Source organism: Gavialis gangeticus, unplaced genomic scaffold (genome assembly GCF_001723915.1).
Source record: "Gavialis gangeticus isolate Ggan-Ray unplaced genomic scaffold, GavGan_comp1, whole genome shotgun sequence".
Lineage (NCBI taxonomy): Eukaryota > Metazoa > Chordata > Crocodylia > Gavialidae > Gavialis > Gavialis gangeticus.
In genome coordinates this window covers 359,920-375,242 of record NW_017728996.1, presented here as the reverse complement: position 1 = coordinate 375,242, position 15,323 = coordinate 359,920, and the positions used below count along the sequence as shown (strand labels likewise).

General features: G+C 47.2%; 1 protein-coding gene across 5 annotated transcripts in view; it reads left to right on the top strand.

The window, feature by feature from the left end:
* The window catches only part of TP53BP1 (tumor protein p53 binding protein 1), a 73,483-nt gene that overhangs the window by 32,899 nt on the left and 25,261 nt on the right, over positions 1-15,323 (top strand). For all 5 annotated transcript variants that reach the window (XM_019503865.1, XM_019503862.1, XM_019503863.1 and 2 more), the window contains one exon: positions 495-2,397. In XM_019503865.1, coding sequence (XP_019359410.1) covers positions 495-2,397 — 1,903 coding nt within the window. The remainder of the gene's footprint in view (positions 1-494; positions 2,398-15,323) is intronic.

The window sequence follows — 15,323 nt, the reverse complement described above, 5'->3', positions numbered from 1 at the left end:
TTGTTTGGCCTTCACAAGAGAAGGCTGAGAGGGGATCTAGTGTCCATCTATAAACTTACTGGGGGAACAGCGGGGAATGGGAGAGACCCTGTTCCCCCGAGCACCTCGCGGAGTAACAAGGAACAACAGCCACAAGTTGATTGAGAGTAGGTTCAGGCTAGACATCAGGAGGTGCTACTTCACAGTCAGGGCAGCCAGGATCTGGAACCAGCATCCAAGGGAAGTGGTGCTGGTTCCTACCTTGCGGGTCTTTAAAAGGAGGCTTGATAACTACCTAGCTGGGGTCATTTGAGCTTAAACTTAGTAGGGGTCATAAGAGCCCTATATTCATTCCTGCCCAGGGCAGGGGGCCAGACTAGATGATCTGCTCAGGTCCCCTCCAACCCTGCTTCTATGAAACTATGAAAGGTTGAGAACCACTGGATTAGACAGCCTGCCTTCAGGAGAGTGTATACTGAAGAGTGCTTTTTTTTCTTATCTCTGTATCCCTTTAGGATATTTTCATTCCAACTCCGAGTCTAGAGGATAGGCCTGGAAGAGAAGAGAAGGCTGGTGCCTTACCTGATGTGTGCTTGACAGCAGATAATTCTGGACCCATGGAGGCTGTGCTTAAAATTCCTACAGGGGGTCCTGTGTTTTCAGAGACCAGTGATTCCTGTAAACTAGTGCTCTCTGCAAGTGAATGTAGCCAGCCCATAAAGATAGAAGGAACTACAGGCTCCTTGAAGACTGACCAGGACAGTGAATCCACACAGGTAGAGATGGATTCCACACCCCAAGCTTTGGAGCTGAAACTCTGTTCCATGGAGAATGACAGCATGCAGCTGAGAATGAGTGAGGACAGCCAAATTCTAATGGAAGAGAATGGTGAAAAAGCAGAAGAGGGTGAGACCATGAGAGCGCCTGCGACTCCTGCGGCTGCTGCAGGTGTAACAGCAGATGGAACTGTGGCCCAGACAAGTTGCATTGATTGCATGTGTGAATCTGGAAGTCAAGCTATTGCAACTCTAGCCAGTCAGCCTGACACTTTGCCATGTGTTTTGGGTGGAGAAGCAGGGACTGAGATTAAGGAAAAACTGCTGAGAGCCGGGCCTGAGTTGGAAGCAGTTCCTGAAAGTCAGTGTGAGGAACAAGGTGAGAGGTGTGCAGATGAGAAGCAGCTAGAGAAAGAAGAGTCCCCTCTGTGCCAAACCCTCTCTCAGGGCCTGACTGTTCTAAGGGAAGAGCAGCATCACAAAGGCCAGGAAGTGACGGAAGTGGAATCTGCTGAGGGTTCTAGCAAAAATTGTAAAAAGCTATGTGAACTGAGCCAAAGGGATCAGAAGACTGGGAAGAAAGAGGCCTCCAAAGGCTTGGGCGTTGTGGAAGCGAAGGGCATGGAGGGCTTGTCCCTGAAGGCTGATCAAGAAACCATGCCAAAGCTCAGTGACCTTGCCTCTCAGCCTCTTGTGGGAGAGTCACTGGGACAACAGGATGGCTCTTGGCCTCGGTTACTGGCAGGTGTTCCCTCAGCAGTGGTGTTGTGTGCCAAAAATCATTCAGATGTTCAAGGGAACAGGGATCAAAGTGAAAGCCATCTGGAACAGGATCAGGAAATGGAATGGGAGAGTCAGGAGCAGCCTCTGGCAAGAGGGAACGAGGTGTCTGTGACCCTGCCAGAGAACCAGCAGCTCCCTCCAAAAACAGGGGATGAAGTGCCCCTGACCCTTCCAGAGAGCCAGCAGCCACCACCAGAGATGGGGGATGGGGTGCACATGACCCTGCCAGAAAACCAGCAGCCACCTCAAGAGACAGGGGATGAAGTGCTTGCTGCCCCACGGGAGAACCAGCAGCTCCCTCCAGAGACAGGGAATGAGGTGCTGGTGACTGCACAGGAGAGCCAGCCACCTCCTCTGGGAATAGGGCAGAAAGTGCCTGCAGCCCTGCCAGAGCACCAGCCACCCCCTCTGGGGAGAGGGGATGAGGTGCCAACAGCTGTGCCAGAGAGCCAGCTGCCCACGCTAGGGAGAGGGGATGAGGTGCCAACAGCCTTGCCGGACAGCCAGCCACCCACACTAGGGAGAGGGGATGAGGTGCCAACAGCTCTGCCAGACAGCCAGCCGCCCACTCTAGGGAGAGGGGATGAGGAGCCCGCAGCCTTGGTGAGAGGGGACCAGGAGCCCACAGCCACGCCGGAGAGCCAGCCCCCCACTCTGGAGAGAGGGAATGAGGTTTCCGCAGCCCTGGGGAGAGGGGACCGGGTGTCTGCAGCCCTGCCAGAAAGCCAGCTACCCCCTCTCATTCTGCCAGAGAAAGCGGAAGATATGCTGGAGAAACAGGTGAAGACCGCTCGCCTGGAGCAAGAGGAGGCACAGCTGCAAGGAAGGGCAGACGACCACTTCCCCAGCCCATCCAGTGGTGAGTGCTCATAGACCTGCCAGTGATGGAGAGTCTCTGCTGCATGCTGTCCTCAGCCTCTCCGGCAGGGTTTTCCAGTCTAATGTCGTTGTCTGTGAGCACAGAATTGCCCTGGGGTTTGCCATTCAGCTTCTTGCTCTTTCCCATCCTTGCTTCAAGTGGCTATGTCAAGGTTGTCCACTCCTTTCACTTTCCTAACCATTTGTGTTCCCCTGTTGCAGGACTCTGTTGTTGCCAGACTTTGAAAGCACAGGGTACATTCCTGCTGATGAATGCTCAAGGAGCTTGTGACTCCATTGCTTTGCTAGGAACCACAGCACTAGTGCTGGTGATGGGCAGGGCAGGCCCTTCTCTGTGTCCCCTTCTACCCTCTGTCAGGCATTCTCCGTCTATAACTTTTTCTCTTGTCCTGGCATTCTCAAGTGGTTTAAGTTTTGGGGTTTTTTGGGTGGGGGAGGGAAGTAGATGGTTGTCTTTTAAATTAAATGAGCGTGTTTCCATGCTTGGATGTGCAAGTCAGCTCTCTATAACACCAATGAGACTGTTCATTGATACTGAGCCCCTTTTGGTGCACAGTTGGGTCTGTAAGCAAGAACACTGGGACACTTTCCCTAAATTCTGCAAGGAATCTGCCTTTGTAAAGGAAGTTCTTTAATCTCATGAGTTTCACATGCATGGCCAAATACCAGTGTAAAGTTTCATTAGAAGTTGGTTTCATTGTAAATGTTGAGATTTTAGCCACAAAAGCAGGAGTTAAGGGTTCTTGGGGCTGGTGTCAACCCTGTAGACCCCCCCGCCTATGAATTTGCAACACAAGGGAATTGACAGCAGTGGATAATAACTGATTCAGTAGTTGGATTTCCTTCTTCCCTACTTCAGATTTTGCAAATTTCACAAGTTACCTTCTTCCTCACCAAAATGGCTATCTGCTGCAGAGCAGTGACTAGAGCCTTCATACTCATAACACTTCCACTGAGCTACGCGATGCGTTTTTTCCTCTGGGTGTGTTGGTGTATTTGAGTTTAGGTTGTTTTACAGCAGTTTTCCCACTGTGAACTAAATGTATCTTTCTGTCCTGTTTGGATAGTGGATTCTATTTCTACCTCTGAATTTGGCAGTCATGAGAGTCTGGAAATGCTGACTGTCAGTAGGGTGATTGTGGGCTGTTTTCTGTTTGCAGCCCTGCAAAGACTGTGTTCTGCTAAATTGGTTTTATCTAAATCCTTACAGTGACTTCCTGGGTGCATTGGCCCTGAGACGAATGTAGGTCCATGAAAGCAATGTGTATTTTTTATATGTAATAATGCTGCACAATTCTGTTGAACTAAATTAGATGCTCTGCAGGAAAAGAAAATTTGTGGGTGGTCTGACAGATTCAGATTTGCCCAGTCTGGGGTCTTGACCAGTGGAATGTATAAAAAACGTAGATTAGGTAGAATTCGTCTTACTTTCTGGGGGTGAAGGACCAGGGCAAGATTATTGTCTGGAGTCTGTTCTGCACAGCTTTGTCCAAGTGATTATGTTTTTTAACTCTGGACATAGGGAACTAGACAGTATAATAATAGGTACTGCTGTCAAAATATTTTCCTGATGTTCGCCTTAAATTTTCCTCTGAAATTGTTTCTGCTACTGCTAAACATGGAACAATTCTGCTCCCTACTCGTAAAAAGCCTCCTTCTTACTTCCTCTTCAGTCTTTGTTTAGCTAAGATGTACATGTGCTTATGACACTTTGCTTTTCAGTCTTGTTAGCCCTTAATCAATTCTTTTGCCCTTCTCTGAATTACTTTTCTGCATTCTCCAGCTAAAAATCCTTCCTTTGTTGCCTTTTTTTTAGCAGCTGTAGCTGCTGCTTCCTTGTAGACTTTCCATTTCCTTATTTGATTCCCTGCCCTTTTTCTCAGTTTCTGTGACATGAACCATGCTGACTCCTGGAGCTTGTGGCCCCGGTTGGAAAGGTCATGGAATTCCAAGTGGCAGATTTCAAAAAAGAAGCCAGATGACGCGATTCCTCCTTTATGGCTGAACAGAAGTAGGTGAGATGAATTGGAAGTGTTAGTTAGTGAGTTGGTTAGAAGTTTGGATGGTGTATTTGTGTGTTTCCAGTACTAGACTTGGTGAGAAGTTTTGAGGAAGGTGACCATGTAATCAAATGAAGCAGTGACTGAGAAGAGATTTCAGAAGCATGAGAGTAGGAAGTGGGTCTGTTTATACAGCAAGCAATATGGCTTTTTCCTTCTAAGGAAATGTTATCTGAATTGCCTTCATTACATTGTAAGATCCCCAGTCACTTTCCACAGGGTTGGTTAGGAGTTCCTCTGTCCTCTCTTTTTGACATCATTCAGGGTTTCTGGTGTGAACAGATAATGACAGTTTGTCTTCTCAGACTTGGGACCTTTGTCTTTGGGTAGTTTTTATCCTACCCAATTCTACCTCAGCCTTGCCTCATTATATATTATGGTTTCTGTTTGAATGAGACAAAGCCATTTAAGAAGGCGCATGAACTTTTCAGTTCAAAGCAAAAGAAATACTGCTTCCATTTATTCTTGTGAAATTGAATTCAGATATTTGTGGAAGAGCTGCACCATTTGTAGTGCGGCAGTACTTTGGGGGCTTCAGAGGTCATTCTTCTAGCACGGTGGTTCTCAACTGGGGTGCTGTGGCATGCGTTAGTGCTGTGCGACCTCCTCAGGGCTGCTGCAGCAGCCAGGTAAAACCACTCTGTATGCCCTGCCTGCATTAGGGCTCTCTAATCAGCCTAAAGCAGGCAGGAGCTGCCTTAGTGTTGTGCAGTGCTTTCTGGTCTGGTGCCTGCCACCTATGCTGCTCTTGCCGGTAGGTGTGGGTGGAACTGTCCACTTCTCTTTCCAGAGGTGTAGGGAGGTGCTGGGGTAGGTAGGGTTCCACAGCAGGAGGCAGCTCCTGCCTGCTTTGGCTTTAGAAAGCTGTAATGCAGGATGAGCCTGCGTGTGGCACAGCCCTTCCTGGGCAGGCTGGGCAGTATCATCTGGGGCCAGCAGAACCTGGCTAAGAAGCACTGAGGTAGCTGAGGTCGTATCAGCAGTGGTTCTTAGCTGCAGGTGCTGCCACATTCAGAAGTGGAGGTGGGGTGCAGTGACCCTGACAAGGTTGAGAACCACTGTTCTAACACATGGACAACGAGAGCTGGAAGGGACCGCAGGGGGTCACATCTTGTCCAACCCCCTGCTCAAAGCAGGACTAGCCCAACTAGATTTCCATGGTGTAGCACAGGAATGCGTCTGTCAGAGAGATCCCCATGCCTGCAGTTCTTTCCACATGTTCTGTGAAACACATACTCTCTCTACTTGGTATCTAGCTCTGCTGCTCAGTTTGAGAGGGCAGATTCTCAATTCTTGCTTTAATTGGGAATATTGCTGGGGGTTGCATTAGTAACTGCACCTTCAGGCATGGTTGCACACAACACTTCAATGATTTAAATGCAGTTTAACTTGAAGCAGACAGATGCACAAACCCATTAAACTGTTTTAAAGCTGCCTGAAACTGTTCAAAAGTTTACTTGAAAAATAAAGTGCTGTTTGGAACTGGTTCTTTGTGGAGACCAGGTGTTCCTAGTTGGTTCTCCAGGCCTTCCACATTGCATTGCCCCTCACCTGCCCCCCTCCACTGCAGCACCTGGCCATGCTGGGCCACAGCCAAAACTCTCCAGCCCAGCCACCCCTTTTTTATTCCATTTTGTTAGCACCTTTTTATCACTGAGCCCCTGTGAAAGCATCTTTCTAACAACCAGTCACTCCCTACCTGAGCACAGCTGTGTATCGTGCCCCACCAGCCCCTGCAAGCACTACTGCCTCCCGTAGTCAGACAAGCAGCTGCAAACTGATTAAGTGCAGGCCAGTGGAATTTACTGAACTCCATGTTTAGGAGAAGGACAAGCAGACAAGGGATAGTGCACTCAGCCACAGGTTGCCCACTCCCTGGGACTCGAAGCATGGGTGCAAGCATCACTCTTCTCACTTACCCACTGTGAGGCAGGCTGGGTTGGGTGCTCGATCCTACCCCCGCTGTTGGAGCTGCAGCTCTTCACACGGTTGTGAAACAGTTCCCAAACCAGTTCGCAGACTAGCTGGTTCAGAGGTGTAGCTTTTGTAAGCAGCAAATACTTTGTCAGATGACTGTGACAAGGAAGAAGGGAGTAAACCACGCTCTTTGAGAATTGGATAACCTACATGGATCTATCTCGGGTGCTTGCCCATGTTACATCTATGCAGCCTTTCTTCTTGCAATCGTAGACAAATAGTGCTGGAAAGGGCCTCGGGAGGTCATCTTGACCAATCCTTTCTTCAAGGCAGGATCATCTGTGTCTAAACCATTCCAGACAATTGTTTGTCTAATCTCTTCTTAAAAACTAGTAATCACGGAGGTTCCACAGTCTCTCTAGGTAGCCTATTCCAATGCTTATCTCCCCTCCTATACAACCTAAATTTCCTTTGTATTTAAAGACTCTTACTTCCTATCTTGTTCCCTGCATGTACATAGTATAGTCTGTCACCATCTTCTTTATACCCACTCTTCAGATATTTGAGGACTGTTATCAAGTCCCCCCTCAGTCTTTTCTTCTCCAGACGAAATAGCTCCAGGTCGTCCAACTTTTTCTTGTAAGTCAAGTTTTCCAGAATTCTCCTAATTTTTGTTGCTCTCTGCTAGGTTCTTTCTAGCCTGCCCACTTCTTTCCTGAAGTGTAGTCTCCAAAACTGGACACAGTACTCCAATTGAGCTCTCACCAGTATTGAATACAGTAGGTGTAATTACTTCCTTTAACTTGCAAATGGCACTCCTCTTAATACAACCAAACTTTGGGGCAAAGCATCCACATCTGAAGACAGGAGGGTGATCCAGGCTGACCTGGACAGGCTCAGGAAATGGGCGGACGAGAACCTGATGGTGTTTAACACTGAAAAATGCAAGGTTCTCCATCTTGGGAAGAAAAATCTGCAGCATCCTTATAGGCCTGGCAGTGCTATGCTGGCTAGCACTACCAAAGAAAGAGACTTGGGGGTCATCATTGACCACAAGATGAATGTGAGCCTGCAATGCGATGCTGTGGTTACTAAAGCGACCAAAACGCTGGCTTGCATCCATAGATGCTTCTCAAGCAAATCCCAGGACGTCATTCTCCCCTTGTGCTCGGCCTTGGTGAGGCTGCAGCTGGAGTACCGCGTCCAGTTTTGAGCTCCACAATTCAGAAAGGATGTGGAGAAGCTTGAGAGAGTCCGGAGAAGAGCCATGCGCCTGATCAGAGGTCAGGAAAACAGACCTTACGACGACAGGCTGAGAGCCATGGGGCTCTTTAGCCTGGAAAAGCACAGGCTCAGGAGTGATCTGATGGCCACCTATAAGTGTATCGGGGTGACCACCAGTTTCTGGGCGCGCTCTGGTGAACAAACGTTCCCCAAGGGATGATGAGGTTGAATGGTCATAAACTACTGCGAGATCATTTCAGGCTGGACATACGGAAGAATTTCTTTACTGTCCGAGCCCCCAGGGTCTAGAACAGCCTGCCATCAGAGGTGGTTCAAGCACCTACACTGGGCACCTTCAAGAGCAAATTGGATGCTTATCTTGCTGGGATCCTATGACCCCAGCTGACTTCCTGCCCTTTGGGCGGGGGGCTGGACTCGATGATCTTCCGAGGTCCCTTTCAGCCGGAATGTCTATGAAATCTATGGCATCTGTGAACCCCATATCCTATTGGACTGCTGTTGTGGTTCAGTGATAAAATCCTTGTCTGCCATGCAGGAGACCTGGGTTCAGTTCCTGAACATACATGTAACTACAGCCATTGAGGCATCAAATGTCTCAGTCTGGCCTTTGGATTCTGTCCCAATAGTCTAAAAAGGGAGAGGAAGGTTTGGGCAGCCTCCACTCCTCCATACTCCTGCCTCGGTATACACGTCAACAGTCCTGGTGACCTCCCATGCATACACCACAATCCAGAAGGATCGATAGTTGCCTACTGTGTTCTGTTGCCTTGACTCACTCCACAAGCACACTGTTGAGTCATATATTCGGTGTATGATCAATGATAGCCTATAGGTCCTGGTCTGCAGGATTGCAGCCTAGCCGGTCTATATTTGTGCATGTGATTGTTCCATCTGAAGTACAGGACTATGTGTGCTTGTGCTTGCTGAATTTCATTTGATGACATTTTTTTTCAGTTTACCAAAGTGACTTTGCATCCTAAATTTATTTTCCATGGTGTCTGCACCTCCACCTAACTTGATGTTGTCTGAAAATTTGCTAAATGTGCTCTTAATTCCATCTTCCAAGTCATTAATGAGGATATTAAACAGTACTGCAGGACAGATGCCCAGGGAACCCAATTAGACATCAAGCCATAGATGACTACTCTTTGAGAGTGATCCAACTAGTTATGGATCCACCTTATAGTACTTTCTTCTAGACTGTATTTCCTTAGCTTACTCGTGACAGTCGTAGAAAGCTGTACTGAAAGCTTTGCTAGGGTTGAGATTATATTATACCCACTGCTTTCGCTGCATCCACAAAGCAGGTCAGCTTGTAAAAGGAAATTACAGGTTGGTTAAGCATGACTTGCTCTTGATGAAGTCATATTAGCTGTTCCGGAACACCTAGTTATCCTCTGAGTGTCTAGAAATAGATTCCTTGATGACAAGTTCTGTAGTCTTTCTGGGTATTGGGGTCAGGCTGGCTTGTCTGTAATTCCCTGGATCTTCTTCCTTCCCTCTCTTAAAATTGAGCACTATATTTAACCCCCTTCTACTTGTCTGGGACCTTCCCTGACCTCCCTGAATTCTCAGAGGAACTATCCAGTGGCTCTAAAATTACCATAATCAATTCCTTGAATACTCTAAGATGCATCTCAACCAGCTTCTCTGAGTAATCCATTACCCATTCTTTTCTTTCTGTAGCCTGGTTATCTTCTCCCGTATCCTTGCTGCAAATTATGCTCATAATCTGCTGGCTGATCTTTTTTTCTGAAGGCTACAGGAAAAAGGGCAGTAAATACTTCAGTCTTCCTTCCACGATCCATTATTAGGTTGTCCTCTAGATTCAGTAAGGGACTTACACTTCCTTTGGTCTTTCTCTTACCTCTAACATATGTATAAAGTGCTTTTTTTTGCCTTTTATGTACCTTGCTGACTGCATCTCAGTTTGTGTCTTGCCTTCCTGATTTTATCCTTGCAAGCCTGGGTGATACTTTCATGCTCATCTCTATAAACTTGACCTCATTTTCACTTCAGTGAGTTTCAGCTCACAGAAGAGTTCACTGTTTAGACAGGCCAGTCCTTGCTACTCTTCATGTCCTGGCTTAGGTTATTTTTGCACCCTTAATAAAGTCTCTTTAAAGTACAGCCAGCTCTCCTGGACCTTCTTCCCCCCAGACCTACCTCTCATGGGGCCCTGCCAACTGGTTCTCTAAGTTTTGGTAAAGTCTGTTTTCCTTAAGTCCAGTGTCCTTATACTTCTTTCCTTTCTTTAGTATCTTGGACTCTGGGATGTCATTCATAGATTCATAGATGTTTGGGTTGGAAGGGACCTCAGGTCATTGAGTCCAACCCCCGCCCTGGGTAGGAAAGAGTGCTGGGGTCAGATGACCCCAGCCAGGCACATCTCTAGCCTCTCTTGAAGACCCCCAGGGTAGGGGAGAGCACCACCTCCCTTGGGAGCCCATTCCAGAGCCTGGCAACTCTTACTGTGAAGTTCTTTCTAATGTCCAACCTGAATCTGCTTTCCGTCAATTTGTGGCCATTGTTCCTAATTACCCCAGGGGATGCCCTAGTAAATAGCGAATCTCTGATTACCTGCTGCCCTCCCCGATGAATTTGTAGGCAGCCACAAAATCATCTCTCAGCCTTCTCTTGCGAAGGCTGAAGAGATCTAGGTCCCTCAGTTTCTCCTCCTAGGGCCTTGCCTGCAGGCCTCTGACCATATGAGTGGCCTCCTCTGAACCCTCTCCAGATTCTCCGCATCCCTCTTGAAGTGCGGTGCCCAGAACTGGACGCAGTACTCCAACTGCGGCCTGACCAGTGCTGCATAGAGGGGAAGCATCACCTCCCCGGACCTGTTCGTCATGCATCTGCTAATGGTCGTGGTCTGTGTTACATAAGTTGTCTCCATGGTCATGTTCTCAAATAATTCCTTCCTATTCACAAGCATCAAACTGAGACGAGCTTATCCCTGGTTGGCATCTCCATCTATACCAAAATGTTCTCTTTGATAAACTCCAAATATTTGCTAGACTGCCTGTGCACTGCTGGGTGACTGGCATGTCACAATAATTTAAATCCCCCGGTGCTACTAGGTTTTGCAGCTGGGATGCTCTGACTAGTTATTTGAAAAAAAACAACTTGAGAATGTAGGGTTTTCAAGTTTGGTTTAAGTAATTGACCTTATTTTTTGTGCTTCTTTTTAATAAGATTTGGGTATTTTAGGGTAACATTTTTGTTGCATGAGTTTGAATTAATAATCAAAAAATGTGTGCCATCTGATGGAGTTAATGCAGGAATCTGTAACTCTTTGACTTTTCTGAGTTGTACATCTTAAACTCAATTTAAAGGGTTTGCTTTTTGTTTTGTTCTGTGTCTTATATAATACCTTTCAGAACCATCACATCAGCCTTTTAGAGAATTACAAACTTTATAGGTAGGATTACTGCATCCATCAACATAATGCAGCCAGCTTTTGGGGTAGAACATAGTCAGTATCATTGTGGCATCGAATGTGTACAAGTTTCAGAAGAAACAAGGGATATTATATCCAATTGAAGGAACAGTGGTGATTTACATAGGTGAAAGGTAATATGGACTCTTGCTTGGGTATTGAACAGATGTCACGAGAATTTCTGGTACTCTGAAAGCATTTCTAGACCACTCATTGTGCTTGAATTGGCAGCTTCTGAGAGGCACACCCACACAGCGAAGAATGGATATAATTAGTTTGTTTAATGAAAATGAAGTGCATTTTTTTTGGATACTGTTACATGGTCAGTGCAGTCTGGTTAGGTAAACCTGATAATAACAGGTGCAGACAGAAGTAACAACTGAAGTTTTTCTGAGCATATTGCTAAAAGCCTCTGGGTGCACATGCAGCCCTTGTAGGACTCCCTAGCTGGAGTGCTTCCAAATTGCCACACTCTGGCTGGGGGCTGTGGGAACCTGTTGCCCTGAGTGCCTCTCCCCTACCAGAACCAGAGATGTACCTTGGGGCTGGAGAGCAGGTACTGCTTCAGAAACTGGGGGTGTCAGGGGAGCTGTGGCCAGGAGAACATGGGGACGTACTTGTCTCTAGCTCTGGCTGCAGCAGGAGGGAGGGCAAACAGGAAGTTGTACTGGCTGCAGCTGCTCTGCCCTCCTTCATGCTTCTGTGTGAGCTGCTGAAGCACCCAGGGTCCCTTGTGTCCCCTACAGTGCACACACTTTTGGAGCGGTGCAGTGCTTCAGAACAGTAGTGAATTCAAACAGGTACGGTTGGTATTTTGCAGTGTTTCAGCCACTTGTGGAACCTTTCAGAGGGCACAGATGTGCAGCCGGCTCTTTGAAACTTTTCTGTTGGGACTTCTGTTCCTACCTCTGGTGAAATTAGGAGCTGTTGCTCTAATTATGATTCCAAGCTTGAATTCTGGCTTCCATTCCAATCTATCACAGTCCGTAGTACAAAGATAAATTTTAAGGAGGCATGAGCAAAGTTCACTTTCCCAGGATATTCTGACCAGAACACTTAGGACTAGGTAACTCTTACTGCAGCTAAACACCTTAAACCTCATTTGTTCTATAGATCCATTTCAGACCTGAATTGAGCCCAGTTTAGACAAGATTGAGTTACAGCTTTAAAGATGAAATCTGGCATTTTAGTTGTGCATATGGGTACTCCATTTGGGGGAGCCAGTAGAGTCAGGCCCTAAGACTGTATTGCATGAGGTCATTGCATTCATGCTGAATTACTTTAGCTTTGAGTTGCTTTTAATTGCTTACATTGTAAAGCAACTTGGTTAAAGATTTTAGTGAGCTGCTGTTACTATCTTGCGGTGGCTCAGTGCTTGTGGTGCCACATTGCTTTTATAATTGTACATTGTTGCCTTTAGGTTCATTACTTATTGATGTGACATAGAGCAGTAGTGCCCAGTCTCTGCACCATGGGCCAGATCCTGTGCATGGGGTTGGTCTCTGAACAGGATCCTGTGCCTGGTCAAAACACGGTCCAATCTCAGTCCTTTGGTGCGATCTAGTAGGCTGGCCTGACCCCACACACCTGAATCAGACCATGTGCTGGTGCACGGGGCCACGTTATCTGGCCACGGGTCTGCAAATTTGGCAGCAGAGGAATGGCAGTTAACGCGGACACCTCTCCCCTACTGCCAAATTTCCAGACCCTCGGGGAGCCCCGTGGGCTGGATGACATAGCTGCATGGGTCAGAGGTTGAACACCCCTGGCACAGCTTACGTAAATAAGCGCAACTTCTAAGAATGTGCTCTATAAGAAGATTGGAGACAGAAGCGAGACAGGGAAAAATGAACAATTGTTTTGTTAGTCCCCGACTGTAGGTTTCTTTGCACAGTAATTCTTCTAAATTCTCAGTTTTGGTTATCTTCATTATTGCTCGTCTACAGCCTCATGTTTTTACAACAGATGCCTCATGGGCCCCACTAATTTTTGGACTTCAGCATCTGAACTTTATGCCATGCAAGGTTCTGTTAAGGTCCCACAGCCTTTTCCAACCCGAAACTCTGAAGGACCCAGACCTGCGCTCCTGCACTGAGAGACCCAGCCAGTGTTGGGGCCCTGCTCCCCTTCTGTCCATGAGAAATACGCTTAAAATTACTTTACAGTAGGGGTGCACCAATAAAGATTTTCTTGGCTGATACTGAGAGCCGATTATTAACCAACCATATCAGCCAGTGCCAATCCAATAACCATTTTAAAGTACTGACATAAATAAACCAGTGTCCGAGTCGTGAGCTCTGCTGTGATGCTGCTAAGTTGCACCAGGGAGTGTCTTAGCTGCCGGTGAGTAAAGACCTGCTTTTTCCCTCACCAGGCACCTAAGGGCTGTTCTGTGCTGTAGATCACGGGTTGGCAGCCTTTTCAGGACGTGGGTTGAAGTGACCTATTTTGGGTCTGCGACAGGCAGGCGCTAGGGCCCGTGTGCTGTCATTGCTTGTCCCTGCTGTAGCATGGGAGCTGCCCCCGCTACCAAAGCCCCAAGTCTGTAGGCTGCTGACGCATGCAGTAGATGATCTGCATGCCGTAGTGTGGCTTACTGCTGTCTGAGACCCTGCCATAGGAAACTGAACACTTCTAGCTAATCTTGGTTGATGTTCAGTTATCTAATAGCTGTGACTTTGGGAGAAGTTTTGTGTTCACTTTTTGTTTAATGCTGCTGGTAGTGTGAGCCCTGTAATGCTAGCATTTTTCAGTTTTAACGTGTGCAGCTCAAACCTCGTGGTGTCTCAGCCGGTGGGATCTGATGCTAGGCTTTTACAAAGGATGCCTTCTGCAGACAGTGTGTTAAGTGTCTGTGTGACTGAAGAAGGCACTGCGCCTAGTGGTCGCAGACAGCCGTGTTGAAATGTCCATGTTAGCTTTGTGTATTTTGAGATTTCTTTTAAGGAGAGCTTAGATCTTTATTGTCATGACATGATTTCTCTGTGTTCTAGACTCATGTTTTTTAATAGGCACTTTCTAAAGGGCAAGTTTAGTGTGATTCTTAGTATTTTAGATCAGTCTCAGGCCTACAAGGTACCCACAAAGTAGATACAAAGAAGAAAAGGAGCAAGTGGGGAAATTATAAAACTATCCTTGATCAAAGCATTGTGTTTTTGTAACAGCTACTGAACTACCTTAACTCTGAGTTAACAGACTTTAACTCTGCAGAATGACCAAGATCTTGGCTGGAAGGGGTGCAAACAACAGTGTTTGATTAACAGACACAGAAATGTATTTTAAGACTTGCAAGAACACTACGTGGCAGTCACCACTCCTCAGGTTTTTTTATTTGTTATTCTGGGAAAATGTTGTTGCTGTGATCTCTAACTCAGCATTTGTTTGGACCCATGTAGAGTGTAGGCAGGTATTGCTGTTTTGATTAATATTTGTAAAGCCTCACAAGGATAACGTGCTATTATGCTTTTTAAACATAGGGCACTATTCCAAGCTTCTCATCCCTCTGCACATGGGGCTCTGCTGTTACAGTTTAAATGCTTGTATGCATCTGTTCCTTTTCCCCCCATCTGAAGCCATTTCTGGAGCATGGGCCCCTGACTCTCTGCTTATATCAAAAAATCAACATCCAATTTCACATAATGAATCTCATCTCTGCTAGAATCTTGGGGCAGATTTTTTGAGTCATGGGGTCAGCCCTAAATTCTCCCCAGGGAATTATTTCTGGGATGGCAGGCTTGTATGCCAGGAAGGCACGGGTGGTGAAGACCTGTGGAGGGGCCAGCTTGAGATCATCAGCTGTCCAGAGTGTTTTCTCAGTCTGTTCTTCAGGCTTTCTTGTGGGTGTTGTAATTCAGAGCAGCCAACAGAGCACCTCTTCTTCAGGAGTGCTGGGGCAGTATATTTTTTCAGATATACACCTTCCTCCCTGTGGCGGGTGCAGAGATCTCACCTCAGGAACACAGCTGGGTATTCGTATCCCTCCTGTTTCCACCACATGAGGCAGGCCAGTAGGGGGTGCTCCTGCGTTGAGCTGCCCACCTCCCTGCGCCCGACCACCTTCCAGTCTCCGAATGTCTCCCTAGGGGCGCCTTATGTCCGGTCGACCCCTCTCCCGGAGCACACTCGCTAGTCTGGGGGTAACGTGCCGCCACCACCCCAAGAATGGACTGTCTCGCGGCCCTGTGTCCTTGGGGTAACACAGGCCTAAAGTCCCACGGGTACTCGACCCAGTACAGGCACTTGGGG